This window comes from Podarcis tiliguerta, assembly GCF_965153285.1.
Source record: "Podarcis tiliguerta genome assembly, chromosome: 4".
NCBI lineage: Eukaryota > Metazoa > Chordata > Lepidosauria > Squamata > Lacertidae > Podarcis > Podarcis tiliguerta.
Window position 1 is genome coordinate 61831008 of NC_139537.1, and position 17806 is coordinate 61848813.

The 17806-nt window shown below is 39.3% G+C and overlaps 2 protein-coding genes across 2 annotated transcripts in view; one reads left to right on the plus strand and one right to left on the minus strand.

Annotated features, from left to right (window-relative positions):
* The window catches only part of LOC310677106 (uncharacterized protein), a 332640-nt gene that overhangs the window by 310660 nt on the left and 4174 nt on the right, over positions 1-17806 (plus strand). The window lies entirely within an intron of this gene.
* Positions 1-17806, minus strand: part of SMS (spermine synthase) — a 35448-nt gene that overhangs the window by 9127 nt on the left and 8515 nt on the right. The window contains 9 exon segments of the mRNA XM_083439480.1: positions 212-291; positions 680-794; positions 2905-2995; positions 2997-2998; positions 3497-3645; positions 5654-5829; positions 8679-8743; positions 9390-9477; positions 15818-15938. Coding sequence (XP_083295606.1) covers positions 212-291; positions 680-794; positions 2905-2995; positions 2997-2998; positions 3497-3645; positions 5654-5829; positions 8679-8743; positions 9390-9477; positions 15818-15938 — 887 coding nt within the window.

The window sequence follows — 17806 nt, forward strand, 5'->3', positions numbered from 1 at the left end:
TTTAACTTTCTCAGGTTCTGAAGATCCCATAGTCAAATAAACCCAGATTTTCTCTGATTCACTTCAGCCTCTAGCATGATTGTGTAGGATACGTATAAAAGCCTTGGACTGCTCCCAATCTCACCCTAGGGACAAAGTAGCATCTTAAACAGGCTTATTCTTTCAAACTTCGCTGTCATACTTCATTGTGATTACTTTTCATCTGCCATACCTGTGTAAAATATTTTCCATCAGGTTTCAAGACTTTCATTGAAAGGTCCAGAATCATCCGCAGAAACTCCCACGTAGAATCTAAATTTGAAAAATACTAATTGTTTAATTAGCAATTCACAAGGAAATATTCATAACTGTGGTAAGCTATAGCAAAAGGTGGCATTCTTAACGTTACGGTAATCTTTTTGTTCAGGGTTATAGGATGCCTTGTAAACACATGGAAATTACAATGTGTGAAGAAGGACTGTCATAATGGCCAACTGTGCTCCATTTTCTACACACATGCCCACACATTTGACATGCATACACCATCTAAGCCACTCATGGGTCAATGCATGCCTTCTTCTCCCCATCCATCCCCTTATCTCACCCAGATAGAAGTTACTCAACTGCAATCAAGGTTTTTAAATGAAAGAGTTTTCATTGTAAACAAGGTTCGCATTCAAAAGGTCAGAGAGACATTAACCTTCTTCTGGAGATGTGGAGATTGGAACAGCTGTCAAATCGTTAATTACATAATCAAACATCCTTTCTTCTTTGGCATACCTCTTCAGGACTGGAATACAATCTTCTATTAGAACCTAAAAAACAACAATAGTAGAATTTGGGCAACTTTTCATATGCAGGGTTCCTCAGTTAGAGCACTACTACCTTTTTAGCACTCCCAGATCACTCATCCATTGTTTCTGTCATTTTGACGGTACCAACATTGAAGAAGTCAGTAACTAGTATAGATAGCTTTTGTTTTTAATGCCCTTAGCGTGTGGATCAAAATGTATAGCGAAGCCTGTCAGTGCCTGGTGGTTCACATATAACACATCATGTTTGCATAGAAGCCTACATGCAAAAAAGGCAAATGCCCATAACCTCAACATCACAAGACTCAAATGAACAGATTGCTCAGATGCGTTGGGCTCTATTTCGGTATGCTCCCATGTTAAGTGCACAATTATTTGACAGAGAAACAATGATCTCAGCCTCATTGTGAATGTATATTCACCATAAACCCAGGATTCTTTAACTCATTTTACTTTCACAACAGTGCCATAAGACGCTGTCTTATACAGTCAGACAACAGCTTGATCTAGATCAGTACAGGTGAAACTCAGAAAATTAGAATATCGTGGAAAAGTTCATTTATTTCAGTAATTCATCTTAAAAAGTGAAACTAATATATGAGATAGACTCATGACATGCAAAGCGAGATACGTCAAGCCTTTATTTGTTATAATTGTGATGATCATGACATACAGCTGATGAAAACCCCAAATTAACAATCTCAGAAAATTAGAATATTAAATGAAACCAGCAAAACAAGGATTGCAAATAGAGCAATATTGGACCTCTGAGAAGTAGAAGCATGCATATGTACTCAGTACTTGGTTTGGGCCTCTTTTGCATCAATTACGGCCTCAATGTGGCATGGCATGGATGCTACCAGCCTGTGTCACTGCTGAGGTGTTATGGAAGACCAGGATGCTTCAATAGCAGCCTTCAGCTCTTCTGCATTGCTTGGTCTCTATCTCTCATCTTTCTCTTGGCAATGCCCCATAGATTCTCTATGGGGTTCAGGTCAGGCGAGTTTGCTGCCAATCAAGCACAGTAATCCCATGGGCATTGAACCAGGTTTTGGTACTTTTGGCAGTGTGGGCAGGTGCCAAAGTCCTGCTGGAAAATGAAGTCAGCATCCCCATAAAGCTCATCTGCGGAAGGAAGCATGAAGTGCTCCAAAATCTCCTGGTAAACGGCTGCAATGACCCTGGACTTAATGAAGCACAGTGGACCAACACCAGCTGATGACATGGCTCCCCAAATCAACACAGACTGTGGAAACTTCACATTGGACTTCAAGCATCTGGCATTGTGTGCCTCCCCATTCTTCCTCCAGACTCTGGGTCCTTGGTTTCCAAATGAGATGCAAAAGCTGCTCTCATCAGAAAAGAGATTTGGGTGGTTCTGTAGGATTTCAGAGGAGCATTTCCCAACTTCTACGTGGAGATGCCAGCAGGGATGAACCGGGGACCTTTGGTTACTACTGTGCTGTGGTCCACTCTCAGATTTGGCTGAGAGACCATGATGAGCCTTAAAGCTACCCAGAGAACCCATATTTGATTACTACTACTCCCCACCCCCAAAAGAATGTGACAAAAGGCAATGGGGGGAATCATTAATTGTGCCAGCATTCATTCCTTTCTGTACAAAACAAAGACATCACAAAATAAAGAAAACTGAACATAAGGTAATAAAGATGAACATGCCGTTTCTGTTTTACGGTGCTAGAATATTTCCTTTTATAAATTGAATTTAAACCATTTATTTATTTTTTCTATAACATTATTCTAATTAGGAAGTCTAGCATACCTCAGATGCCTAGTTCTTGAGTTTATAAATGTACTATGTAGCCTGTTTATGCAGAATACATTATGACTCTATTTCACAGTCCTGCTGTAGATGGAACAATGGATATTATAATTTCAGTGCATGCGGCCTCTTCCGAAACATGTATACATTTTAGTGACTGAAAGCAAAAAGAAAATCAGCTGCTACTAGTTTATCGTTTGTTCATAATGTCTTAAAATTGTATATAGTTATACACAATACACAGTATTGCATCAGAAAGTACTCCCAAACGTGTATTTTCATTGATGAAGGTAACATCTTTCATTTTGCATGTTTAAAACAATTACTTACCTGATAGCATTCTCCTTTCAGATTGTCCAAGACATCTCCACATGTTTTGCGCATATATTTTCGACACCCGTCAATCACCATTTGGTCAATGTATCTGATGCTAGTTAAGAATCCACCAACTCATTTTGTTGCAGTTATTAAAATAAGTTATTTAGTTTTGCTTTGGAATAGTAAGGCTTAGATTCCATAATCAATAGACAATTGTTTCAGGCAACTCTTAAATACATGTTATTGACAACTGTTTTAAACATTCCTTTATAGGTAGCTAATTATCTGACACATAGTCCTAATTTTAAAATATACTTAGCATGGCTCAGAAAGTTTAAATTTGCTGCATAATCATAAATGGCCAACATTTAAGTATCTTGGTCAAACGATCTACTAAAGTCATGATGCCTCTATCTGAATTAGGACAATCTGAGCCAGATTTACGGTGCCCGACACACAATGCAGAACTTAATATGGTTCTGAGAGGTCCTTGCATTAATTGTCTGATCTATTTTGATCTTTCAGAACAGAATGCACAGGGAGAAATCATGACAAAACATTTTCAAAATGAACCATCACCCACTTATTAAAAGGATATCTCTACCATGGTGACCATCTTTGGTTTCAATTTGACTATTTCATACAGTATTCCCCCATCACCACCTCCAAGAATGAGGACTTCTTTGTCTGTGTAGTCTTCCTTCCCGCTGCCCATTATAGCTTGTGTATATGCCAGGTCACTCTCTGCCAGATCTTGAAAGCGCAGGGAGTAAGAGATATATGTGAGCATGTTATAACGAAATTCTTTTGTTTGTGCTAAATAAATAAGAACATAAAGTTAGACCCGCTTGCATTTACATTTCAGCAATCTACAATGACTTCATTATTTTAAAGTAAATCATTCAGACTAATTAAAGAGGGGGGGACTAGAAATGTTATTACAGATTTAGAAAAATAAAAATTGTGATTTTACATTTCTATCTAAAGTTATTAACTAAAGTACAAGAGGAATGTCAAATAACTATTAATGGCTGTGTCACTGTTATTCCCTGATGTATATGAACATAATTTGTTTATATACATCACTGGTGGGAAAATTGTGGGGTACATGCAACCCCCACAATCCTCTCCCCATGTGCCTTCCTTGTGTGTGGCCTTCTCCTGACCCCCTGTAACTCATTCTCCCCTCAGTCCTTCAAACAGCTGATTAGTGGGTTCAGAGGAGCCTGATCACTTCCTGCTGGGGTGAAGAGGGGTCTGTTGTTCTTTAGCTCAGCAAGGAAAGGCCCTGAAAGCAAGGCTCACGGTACTTTCAAAAGATGTGTGTCTGTGTGTTCAAGCCCCACATTGGGCAAAAGATTCTTGCATTGCAGATGGTTAAACTGGATTACCCTCGTGCTCTCCTTCCAATTCTACAATTCTTCATTAATTGATTAAATCAGGAAGACAGCCTCCTGTCTCTCCAAACTCAAATACTGGGACACCCATTTCAAGCCCGCTTGTGTGTCTGCAATCAAGAAGTACCTGATTCAATGGACCACATTCTCTTAGATTGCCCTTTACACAGCAGACCTCGCCAGTGAGCACAAAGAAGAAGCCAAATAAGGTTTCTCCTGGCAGATCGGGACAAAGATATTGCTGCTTTAGTAGGTTCCTTTTGAGCCACAATTTTACCCGAAACGGTTCCCAACAAACTATCCTTTCGGGAAATAGACAGGGCATAGCAGAATGCACACGACTATAGTGTCACCTTATAACCCTTGATAGCTTCACTGTTATCTTTTTAATTATTCTTGAAACATTTTATACTGTGATGCCAATATTTGATTGATTGATTGATTGATTGATTGATTGATAGATACTGGGACACTACTGTTTGGCATAATGCACCTATTTTCCTACTACAAACTGCATTAGTAATTCTGAAAAGGAAACAAAGCAGCATGAAATTCTTTCAAACCCACGAACATAAGTGGTTAATACTAATTCAGTTCAAATACTTGGAAACAGTGAAATCAGATAATTCATGGCTTCGTTTGTGGTTAGGTTTGTCACTGGAATTGATCAATGACACACCTAGAGACAGCAGCAGACTGCAAGGATGCAGTCAGCACCAGCCAGTGTGCGATAATGTTATGCTCCAAAATTTCAACATTCCCGGGAGAAGAGTCCATACCATAGTATGATTCATTCCATTAACATAATCTTTTAATATAGATAGTGTAATTAGTTCTGATAACAAGGGGAGCCTAAATACAATAATCAACAGAATCTTATCTGCTATTTTCCCCCAGTGGGTTGAATGATACAATGCTAGCAGGAATGGAAGAAACTAGCTTCATCAGCACTGTATAAAATTTCCAGCCGAATTTATTTCATCTTGCCCCAAAAGGTTCCTTTTTACAATTACTGATGGGGTAATATATATATATAAAAAAAGATATGATCTCAGCTGAAAAACACTTTGACCACAGGTCAAAATATCAGAAAGAGAGAAATTCTGATAATAGAAATCCCAGCAGCTCTGTGGAAAACCGACACAATTTAGAGCCCGCAAAGTTAAACACTGCCATCCAGAAGTTCAAGAAAACCTTCTGCAATTACTGCCTGTCCAGGACTGAGGGAGAAAAAATAGGGTGGGCTGGGTTTCAAGCACAGCAAACCACAAAACATGGGTTGACTTTGGACTGACAGGTCACAAGTTGTGCAGGTCAACTCTATAGCAGTTGGCTGTGTGTTATATAAAAACAGCAATACTCACTAACATCCCCACTGAGGATAAGAATATTTCCAAACTGTTTCGAGTGTAAGATTTTAATATTCTGGTAAGCTGACTCTTCATCATAAACAACTTCATCAATGTCATATTCCACCAATCGTCCATCTGCTGTGGGCCAATATTTATCAATAGCATCTCCTCTCACAATGGCTGGCAATCTGAGAATGAAAAGACAAAAGAAGAGAATGTTCACAATTTCAGGTTTGTGCAAGTTAGCAAAAGTTACATTATAGTCAAGACATTTCTAAAACGTTACCTTCCTAGAGGTACTCGAACACTGCAACCTAGTGTTCCAAGCAAAGAATTTCCATTGTAAACTTTTTAATGTTAGTACTTTTGCAACAATTGCTATTCCCTGATTTGCCGCCCAAAAAAATGTATTCCATTACTGGAACGGAACAAGAGATAAGCAGCACACAAAAGGTTTTTGAAAATGTGGTTATTTTTAGCATTCACTGGTACAACATTCCAGGCAGACTCTCATGTTGACTTATCTATGAGTATTTTAAAAATGTCCATTCTGATACCACGACAGCAACAACTGAATTCCTAGGCTGGAATGTTTACATGGAAGCTGCTGTTATATAACTTGGACATAGCTGTCAAACAGGTTGCCAAACGACGGTGGACAACTGTGCTAGCTATTAATGCTTTTATATACTTTGTTAAATTAGCTTTCTAAAGGTAGAAATGACAGAGCATGTTAAAAGTTGTTTTGTTTGTGAACCACCCTTGGTATTTCTTCTTGAAATGCAAAGGGTATACAAATTAGTTTAATTGATTAATTAATTTAACTATGCCTTCACAGCAGCAGAAAACATAAGGACAGAAAAATCTGTCATGCCTTCAGTAATACCCAAGCCATGCCTTCTAATGAAACAATTTAAGAGACACTAGAGGGCAGTACCAGATAGTATGCAAACTTCAGGAGACCAAAGGTTTTTTTAACTATAAAAACCAATTTGCTTTATAGACTATTAAAACCAGATAAATATTTTAATAGAGAGAGAGAGAGAGCAAACCCACCGAAATATCTCAAGCTTTATTCTTAATCCCCCCTGTCCACTCCTATGCCACACATTATGTATTCATTTGCTGGTGCAGTTATTTTACCCAAATAGCCATTGTCTGGTCAACTGGGATGCAAGAGACTGACAAAATGAGCTGACAAAAGGCAGATCACGTGTAGTGTGTAAAGCTTGTTCCAAGGGTACACTGCCCACACAGTGGGAATACTACTCTTGCCTTTCCCAGCATTACCCTGCTCTCCCCGCAGCCAACTAAGCAGTCTTCACTTACGTGGTGCTCAGGCAAGGAACATCAACAGCACCTGGCTCAATGACAGCTTGGAATACTCTTACCTCAAAGTCTGGAGAGGAAGCAAAACAGTTGCCACCTCAAAGAGAGCACACAAGGCTATGCTGATGCTTCCTACTTTTTCACATGGAAGTATAACCTGAGCAAGAAAAAGCTCCAAAATGGTGGCATCCCACAAAAGCCAGAGAAGCAGGAGACTAAAATCACTGGTGTTCCAAGTAACAGTTTCGCTGTGCTCTGGTACAAATGTGAACAGTACTGAATGTGAAAGTGCTGGGGGTGCTGACAACCAGATGTTCATATTACTATCAGAGACAAAAGGCTGCCTCTCTCACCCCTGTAACCTACTACACAGTATTAGTTCTGTTTTTCTAACGTAGTCGGCCTCCATGCCTTATCAATGCTCAACACTCTGTTCCTGTATATAACAAAATTATTTCCTTGTCTAATCCAGCATTAGGTAACTTGTGCCTTCCGCATGTTGTTAGATTACAATTCTTATTAGGCCCAGACAGAATGGCGAAAAGTCAGCAATTAAGGAAGTTGCTGTCCAACAACATACGGAGAGTGTGACCATGGTTGCTGATCTCCTCAGAACTTCAGGAAACCTGACAAACCCATTTACTTTAGTTCCCATCAGCCTGTTCTGCAAACAGCCAGATATCATGAATACAGTGGTACCTCAGGTTCAGAACTTAATTCGTTCTGGAGGTCCATTCTTAACCTGAAACTACTCTTAACCTGAGGTACCACTTTAGCTAATGGGGCCTCCCACTGCTGCCGGAGCACGATTTCTGTTCTCATCCTGGGGCAAAGTTCTTAACCCGAGGTACCATTTCTGGGTTAGCGGAGTCTGTAACCTGAAGCATCTGTAACCCGAGGTACTACTGTAACAGTCTTTGGTCTAGCTACAGATTTTCTCCAATCACTGGGAAAGAATGAAGGAATGCATATGCAAACCCAGGTGAGTTGTTTCTATTCTATATCCCCCCCACTAATCTGTAGGTATGGAAAAGAATGTCAAATAAGGTGCCTTAGGCTCCTTCAAGTTCAGCTCTCTGCTTTAGTTTTTCCCCAACCCCATATATTTCTGTATGGAATAAAAACCACAATAATGTGGCAGCTCCCCCCCCCCAAAGACTACAACTTAACACCACCCAATTATGCCCCCCGATTTCAGTTTATTTCATTTCTATCCTACCTTTCTAGTGCCTATGCACTATTCAGTTCATCTAACTATACTGTACTTGACAATCACAATATTATATAAAACAACTTATTCAGTAGGAAGTTGCCTTACAGATCATTGATTCATCTAGTTCAGTACTGTCTACTGACTGGCTGTGCCTCTCCATGGTTTCAAGTACTTAGCAATGCAAGAAGCTGCCAAAATAAAATAAAATGTCTCTACCAACTAGCAAAAGGCAGCCAGAGATGAACCACCCATTTTCCATAGGTTTACTTTGGTGTAGTCACACTATGTCATCATGGAACTCCACTGAATAATCTACAGCAAATGAAAACTTTACTACATTAAGAAAATGTAAGGGTAAAAAGAACGAACTTGAGCAAAATGTTTTGTAAGTCTCAATACTATGTGTTAAAATTCCGTATTCGTTTACCAGACATGTCAGTAGATCAACAAAGACTTCGCTGGGCAATCTGACCAAACAATCTCAAAATTCCTCACCGTTTTACTCTTTTGATGTTTCTATGACACAGTTCTTTCATTCTTTCTTCTATCTTGTTTAGAAGCTGTGATTAAAAAAAAGTCTGGTTAAAAAACAATAGGATCCAACTAAAAGAACAAGATTCCTAAAAATATGATACACAGCCAACTTTTCTCTCTCACCTCCAAAGCCCATGGTAGCAAAGCCTTAGGATTTGTCTATTTTCCCTTCTCATTTTTGTTAAAATTAATTTTGCTTTCAGTGAGCTTCAAGCTCGTGAGCTTAGTTTCTAAACAAACCAAATCCAAAACATGAGTTATATATAACATCCTTTTTTATCATTTCATTAAGTTTGCTGTTAAGTAGTATTCAGGGTTTAGAGCTAAAAACAGAAAGATCTGCAACGCCTTATATACAAACAGAAACAGAAAGAATTAAAACCATTGTGAAAATAAAAATGGTTTTGTCTTCCACTGAAATGTCATCAAGGTCAGTGCCAGGCGATCTGTTAAGGAATGCATTTAATGGGTTAATTCTCCCCACAATATACCTACAGGCATTTCTGCTTTACTGTTATGTCTGAAGCAAGCTAGAGGCTTGCCCCGTCCTTTTCCACTGAGTTTAATGGCTGCAAGAATGAAAACTTAGCATTTATGAAATTAAAAATAAGCTCTGTAAAAAAATGTGTCTACAATTCAAGCACTACCATATGTATATGGTACTATACCTACCGGCTCTACTTCTCCTCCACTCAAATCGTTGCAACTCTGTACATCGACCAACACCAAGCCATGAGGATAAATTCTCAGATTGGCAAAACTAGACAGTAAAAACAAGAAAAGTGTCAGATGAAAGCAGTCCCCCAGTCCCTACATTTTAAGCACCAACTTTTTCAACAAGAACTGCAGGAAGAGAACCTCCAGCACCTCAGCTGCCTGCCTGCTGCCAACTCTCCCCTCATTTGCCGTATTTTTCGCTCTATAAGACACACCAGACCACAAGATGCACCTAGTTTTTGGAGGAGGAAAACAGGAAAAAAAATATTCTGAATCTCAGAAGCCAGAACAGCAAGAGGGATCACTGCACAGTGAAAGCAGCAATCCCTCTTGCTGCTCTGGCTTTTGGGATAGCTGCACAGCCTGCATTCGCTCCATAAGACGCACACACATTTCCCCTTACTTTTCAGAAGGGAAAAAGTGAGCCTTATAGAGCAAAAAATACGGTATATTCTAATCAACTGTCCTGTGAGCTTCTGTTGAAAGAAGACCATCTGAATAATTACATTGCTTCCTTCCAACTGTGAATATTTGGTAAGTCCTTGTGGTTAAGAGAAATTCTCCATTATAAACGAGCTTGATTTTTTTAAAATGATCTAAGATGACTAGAAATTTAGTATGTTTTGTTTTCAAACAACAAGAAGGATTTCTAAAATATTATCAAACTCTGTTCCATGCAAGTTTGGAGAAATCGCTTTCATGCATTCTTCATTAAAGGGGCAATGCAATCTTTAGGAGGTAAAAGACTTAGCTCCATGAATAAGAGGCGGTATCTAATGCCACCAAAATTCTGCTGGGAAGCTAAGCATGCTGCCCAATATTCATGGAAAATTGAGAGCCAGTTGGAAAAGTTGTCTTATTCTTGGTCTTTTCAGGCAACTCTAGGAAACTGTTTCAGCTGAAGAATAGGGGGGAAATCCTTAAAAAACATAAATGATGGAATGGGCGGTGATGGAATCAGCTGGCTGGGTGTGATCAGTGGAAAGATGTGGTCAATGCAGCCTGGGAATTCTTTTTAATATTTTTTTTTTAAAAACCTGCTAAATAGCTGGCAGATGGGCAAGAGATGCTAGCTTAAGGAGAAGGCAACGAGCACAAAGGAGGTAAAGAGGAGACTGGAAAAGGGACAGTTTTATCTCTTGTGTCTCTTCCCATCTTTTTCTCCATCCCTCCCCTTCTCTTTCCACCAGAAACAAGGCAAAGAAGACCAAGGGAGAGGCACAGAGGTATAAAATGGACAAAGAAAATTATCTCATTTTCTAGACTAGTCATTTTCTGATTCACACAGAAAGTATTTTTAAGTGTCCCCAAGGGCAGAAGGAAGATCTGCACATAGAAATCAATGAAGAAACCCAAGACTTTAATGCAGCTGTAACTTGAGCTGGAAAAGGCTACAGATGAAATAAAAATGTAAGAGGGAAAAGGAAGTTACAAGGTGAAAGGGGGGGGGGGAGAAAAGGGAGGCAACAGGGAAAAGGGAACATCATAAGGCTGGGCAAGAGTGCTGAAAAAGTGTTGAGAAGAGTGCTGGAGAAGGGGACAATGAAAGAAGTTTCTAACTTCCCTGACGAAATTATAACTGGAGCTCATCAAGATGCATTTTCACTTTTGTGAGGGCCGCTGGCTGCCAGCCCTCAACTACAGAGGCAGAGCTAACACCTTCAAATAGAGCCCACTCAGCCAGAAGTTTTGGTAACACATTGCCACAGTGTGTATGTATGTTAACAGTTTTTAATTCTGAATTTTCAATTGTTGTAATATGCCCTGAAAACTGCTGGCGTAGGATAATAAATTTAAGCATCATGCTTGTTTTAGTATTTCTAGTATTCATTGTTTAACTTGTCAAACTTAAGTTTAACCGCATTGCTTAGGAGAGCTTCTGATCCTAGCCTTGATTCTTGAGCCCAAGGTATCGCTGTGGCTAGTAGTGCCTTTGCCCAGCTGAAGCTAGTACATCTATACCCATTTTTGCCTTAGTTACACCATGCTGTAATGGGCAGTATGGAAGCCTCATATGAAGACTGTCCAAAACAATCACTTTAGAATGCAAACCCATGTGACTCCTTTACTAAAACAACTGCACTGGCTTCCATTTTGTTTCCACGCCCAATTTAAAGAGCCAGTGATTTGAAGGACCACCAACTCCAGTATTAGCCCACCCGTCTCCTGATATCTTCATCATCGCTCCTGCGTATCTGATGTCTCCATGAGTCTGCTTAGCCCTGGGACCAGGGAGAGAGCCTTTTCAGTAGCTGCACCCAGGCTGTGGAATTGACTTGCGGTGGAAGCTCATCTTGCATTAATGGCCTTCTGTCAAATGTCTAAAGCCTTGCAGTTTAAGAAGGATTTTGGGATACAAAAGCTTTTAAAGGCCTTTACCAATTTGTATTTTACCTTGCCACAGTTAACTGTTTCATCATTGCTTAAAACTATCTACTTGTTTTAATGGCTGCCTTTTATCCTTTTGTGTTCTGCTGCTTTTAGCAATTTTCACTTAGTTTTTATCTTATTGCAGCTAGCTGTCTTGAGCTTCTTAAAGGAAAGGCAGGACATAAAAAAATTAAATAAACGAATAAAAATAACCTGTATTTGATTACACAAATTTCTGTTAACAGATTTCACCACTTACAAAAATTAAAACCACTAGCATACACACTAGCCAGTTCAATAATATGGTTCCTTTACTGCGCAAACTCAAAAAACAGTTTCACTTGCCCAATTGTTTTTAAAATGTACGATAACATTCCAACAATTACTAGAAGTCAAGCATCTCAAAGATTCATGTATTCCAGAAATACTTGTTCTTTTCCCATTCACTGGCATTTTCAAATAAACTGGAATAAAAAAAAAGTTTGTTTTTTTAAAAAAATCATACCACCACACGCAGCGCTTTGAATGGCAAATGTAATTAACATTCTGCTTGGCAAAGAAAGTGAATGGCTGTTTTGCCTATATTTATGTTGACAACATGATTAATGAAAGCTTTACAATAGAGCCTTCTACAATTCTGCCTTTTGTTAGAGTGACCCATGAATTAAATGGACCTGGGAGAGATGACAAATATTACTTTTGCTGGCTTAACTTCATGCAAAGTGGCTTTAATCTAGATACAGAGGAATTGTTTTAGCAGAGACAACAAGGAAGCATGACTTAATCCCCACGCAACTTCAATTCATTTAGCAGCTGCAGCTTTCCCAATAGGGATTAATACATGGTCTTTGTTAAAGGAAAAAATTGTCGTCAGCAGCATTCACAGGAGTTTGAAATTGCCGAGAATGTATGTTCAAAACCTTTGTGGGTATACCATTATTCAGCAGCACTGCTCGACTCTACGGTGTACGTTAATGTACATTAATGTGTGGTTTCCAATTCTGACTGACATCTACATTCTGTCTAGTCACAGTTCACGGTGTAATGTATTATTACTATTACCAGTAATTTTCTCAATCCAATTTACTACTTCTGCACTTATTTCCACTCACAAAACCACTTTCTATTATTCCCCTTTCATGTGCACATCATCCACACTCCTCATGAAGAGACAACCAGCTGACCTTGAACTCAACAGCAACTGCTACAATGGCAAGAGTACCACTGATAAGTGTGACAGCATGAAAATTAGGAGAGACCTTGATCCATCCATTCCTTGCCCTGAAATCATTCAGTGAAACAATTTCATGAGCAGAGGAAGGAGTAGAGTAAAGCCTGGTTTTCCTACCAACAAACCGCAACCTTCCAGCCCCACGAAAGATAGGAATCTCTCTCTTTCCCCATCATAGGCACCAAGAATTCTTCTTTGGGGAGGGAATTCCATATCAGTATCACATTAGAAAAGGTATTTTCCCTACATCGCCTCCCACCTTCTCTCTCATAGCTGGGTGTATACAGAAAGGGGCTTCAGTAGAGGTTTCTAACATCCAGGCATGTTAAGCAGGTGGTACTTAAGGTACCTGGGTTCTAAGCCATGGACAGCTTGCAAAGTAAAAAATCAGTACCCTGCATTGGTTTCAGAGCAGCTCTTCCGAAATTGGTAGACTGCTCCCGCTAAATTTTGAACCTGGTGCAATTTCCAAGCAGTGTTCAAGGTGCACATACAACTTGTTATAGTAGTCTAAATGGAACTTTCCATATCATGGAACACTGTATTTAAATAACTCCCAGTCCAGGAGAAATCACAGCTGACCGGACTGCTCCACTCCCACTGGTTGTTTAAAAGGGGAAAAAATCCACACTAAATATTAATGGAACACCTAGCAGACTGGCTCCTCCAGTAAATACCAAGCTGACCTTTAGTATCTTCTGAGGATACCATGCTGTTCCACAACCAGCAGATTGTCACTTGGTGAAAATGTAGAATATTGGGTGCTCAGTGGCAGCACCAAAACTCCACGGGGTAATTAATGACGGAGAGATAATAGTGAGCTTTAAAACACCTCTTAAAAATTCATACGTTTGTCCAAACTTTCCTAGACTTTGACTCTTAATTTTGAATTTTGTTTGGTACGCTGTTCAGTTTTTATTTGTAATATTTATTTGTGTTGAGTTTTCAGCTTGTTTTCAGGGTTTTTTATTGAACCTTGTTGTCTGTGCTTTTATTGTTTCTATGCAAACCACTTAAGAGATTTTATTATATCAAGTGGTATATTTTAGATAAATAAGTAGATGAACGAATGAATGTTATATACTGTATTTAAAGCCTAGTTTGGCACTTAAACCATGCCAGCTGTTGTATAGTCACAGAAATCTTTGCAATGTGGGGTAGGAAGGAGGGTTTTTTTTTACATTTTACATTGCTGTTAGTAGTTAAATCCAATAGTTCACAGCACTTAAGTTTCACCTGGTTTCCACAAATGCACCAGTTGTTTCCAGCATTACTTTATTATTACAATAGGGATGCAGGTTCTCATTTTATCTTGCATTAAATCCCACTCTCCAATGGAGTGCTGCAATCAGGCCTATTAAGTTTTTTTTAATACCAGCACATCAGAAGGCAGTTAAGAAAAGCATATGTGACGTTACGCATAGTATTAGTTTTTAGAAGTTTGGATGATGTTACCCAAGCACCTGTAGAAGCAGTAGGAAAGAAGTAGCTCACAAAGCTTAACTGTTACTGAGTGTAGTAACAGCAATTGCACAAGGGCTTGTGCAACATCTGCTGCAAGTTCAAGGCACCTTTCAGATTCAGCTATTGCCCTATGCTAAATATGGGGCACCTGCTAACAGAATGGCTGTTTCAAGAACCAAATCTTACAACTCTATCATCAAATACTTATATACCATCCAAATAAGAAAGGCTCTCTGAGCAGTTTACAAGCAAAAAAAATTAAACTGCAAACTACTAAAAATAAGGCATCAAATAAAGGTAAAGGTAAAGGTACCCCTGACCATTAGGTCCAGTCACGGATGACTCTGGGGTTGCGCGCTCATCTCACTCTATAGGCTGAGGGAGCCGGCATTTTGTCCACAGACAGCTTTCGGGTCATGACTGACGCTTCTGGCAAAACCAGAGCAGCGCACGGAAACGGTGTTTACCTCCCCGCCAGAGAGGTACCTATTTATCTACTTGCACTTTGACGTGCTTTCGAACTGCTAGGTGGGCACCCACTACGGGAGCTCACCCTGTCACGGGGATTCGAACCACCAACCTTCTGATCGGCAAGCTCTAGGCTCTGTGGTTTAGACCACAGCGCCACCCACATCCCAAGGCATCAAATACGGAGTCTAAAACAAAACCAGCAGCAAAATAAAGAGAGAGGATAACACAACCGAGAAGTCTCAGAAAGGTCTGTAAATATTACAGAATGCCTGACAATGAATTTTTACACGTGTGAGATTTTCATTTTGAATACTAAACCGTATACAACCACTCCAGTTTTAAATACAGGCCCTTCCACAGTAGCTGTTATGCAGGGCAGCTCTATTTTCTTAGAATTATAATGCTAAAATGGTACAAACCAACTCAGCCATTCACAGAACACCACGCTTCAGGGTGATGTCTCATATTGTTGCCAGGTCAGATAACTGCAGCATTCGAGGGCAGAAAAATACCCACTGTTTTCAGTCAGCCAGACATGTGCAATGTTGTCTAAGAATGCGGTACTAGGCTTGTTTTGTAACAAACAATAAAGCCTTGTGGTTTTGTAGGGTTATGTATTCATTTTGTCACTGGGAAACACATTTCCATTACATTTTAGTTACTGTGGGCATTTGAAATTAACTCGTTGAAACCCTTGCAAAAAAAAAAGTGTTAAAAGTTCTTAATTAAATTGCCCTTTTTATTTCACTTCTTTGAAGGTGGATGACACATCTTGACAATGCCATTTACCTGGTTGTTAAACAGTAATGCTAACACCCTCCACAAATTATGAGTCTATTGCACTCACCTGCCATTTTTACTGACGTAGGTTGCTAAGTACCCATGATCTTCCCAGTTATGAATAGTTTCTGTCATTCCCTGCTCTTGGAAGATGGGCTGTAGACCTTTAAAAACGGCACTACAATCAGCTAGACAATGAAAGAAAAAACACCATGGGTCAATAAAGGCACTTCGATTTTTAACATGTATTCTTTTGATACTTGTAGAACTATCATCATGAGCATAAAATTAGATTCCCAAGATGCTGGTACTGTATCTTTTGCCAGACATTTCCCCATCTGCTTTAGCTTTTTTGTCAGCATCTTCTCTCAGAAGGATAAAAACAAAGTATAACGTGAATGTCTAAAATTATATTTCTTACTTAAGAGTAGCAAATTAACAAACTATGTGGCTGCATCTAGCTGTAAATGAAATAAAAATTCATTCCAAAATTGTGTAAACTCTGATAAAGGAGCTTCCTGCTGGCTCCCGGTCTATATATAGCTACTAGATAGAAAACAAAAGGTCTTTCCTGTGTTTTTATTCATAAATATATTTATAAAATGCTTCTAATGTTGGGGTTGTGGGGAGAGACTTGCTGCCAAGGACAATTGTTTTAGTACATGCAGTTGCACAAATGTGAGAAACAGGCCAGTTCATTCATTTTAAAGAGAAAGAAAAACGAACACAAGGTTTTTAAAAATACAAATTTTAAATCTTCATTTCCTTTTTATATAATGATTCTTAGGTTCTCCTTTAGTTTTTGCAAGCTGAATAACAGGTATCAGTTATAATATACACATGTAAAATGTTTGCAACCCACTGCATTACACAGGTTTGTACAACGGGGATGAATGTGGCAAATATTTATCTAGGAAAACAAAGCACGTTTCCAGAGTTCAATAATAAAAAGCAGCCCTAAGAGAGTGAGGACCGGATTCAACTAACCCAGAGCAATAGCAGAAGCCAATGCAAGGGCTCACACTAGCCCACAGCTCCCAAGCACTCTGGAGTGTTAGAAGAACCCCCAGAACACATCAATGGGGGGGGGGATTCCATCTCGCAAGCATAAATGCTTGGACTGACAGAATGATCATAAGAGCACAACATGAATTTCTTCCCCATATTCTCTGTACTGAAAGCAAGTTTGTTGAAAACAACTCTATTTGTAGTATAACATTTTTGCACTTCTGCAGCTATGCTCCTTACATCCCACTTGACTTCAGTTTGAGTAGCGGGGGAAACAGCATTCCTGTTTTTTATTTCTAGGCATCACACGTAACCATGGTTAGAATGATATTTTTTTCTTTCTATATAACATAGGTCCTATCTGGCAGAAATGTTGCAAGGACCATTTGTCTATAGGCTTCATCGTTTTGTTGACTAATCCATGCATGGCAATACAGTCGTACCTTGGTTCTCAAACGGAATCCGTTCCGGAAGTCCGTTCGACTTCCGAAAACATTAGAAAACCAAGGCGCAGCTTCCGATTGGCTACAAGAGCTTCCTGCACACAATTTGAAGCTGAAGAAGCCGCGTGGGACGTTCGGGTTCCAAAGAACATTCGCAAACCAGAACACTCACTGCCGGGTTTGTGGCATTCGGGAGCCAAGACGTTCAAGTCGCAAGGTTTTCAAGAACCAAGGTACGACTGTAATAATAATACAGAACAATCCAAATTTTCAACAGGAGCACAGAATGATAGGAAATAAGTCAGCACAATGTAAGAAAGAATAAAAGAACATAGAAGAAACCTTTTTCTTATTATACTTGTGCATGAATTGTAACCTGGGGAGCTAATGAATAAAAAGTACAATGTTATTGGTAAATATTAACTCTTGCTCCGATGAATATCAGACCATTACATTTGCAAAGCCAAATGAGTTTTTATGTTTTCAACAATCTGAATCACAAATTGATCTGCATGAAAGGCTGGCTTTTGTTTTACGTTCAGGATGCTCAAGCAGGCATCCTTGTTTGTCCAAGTGGATTCAAAGAACAAGAAACTGACAGATGG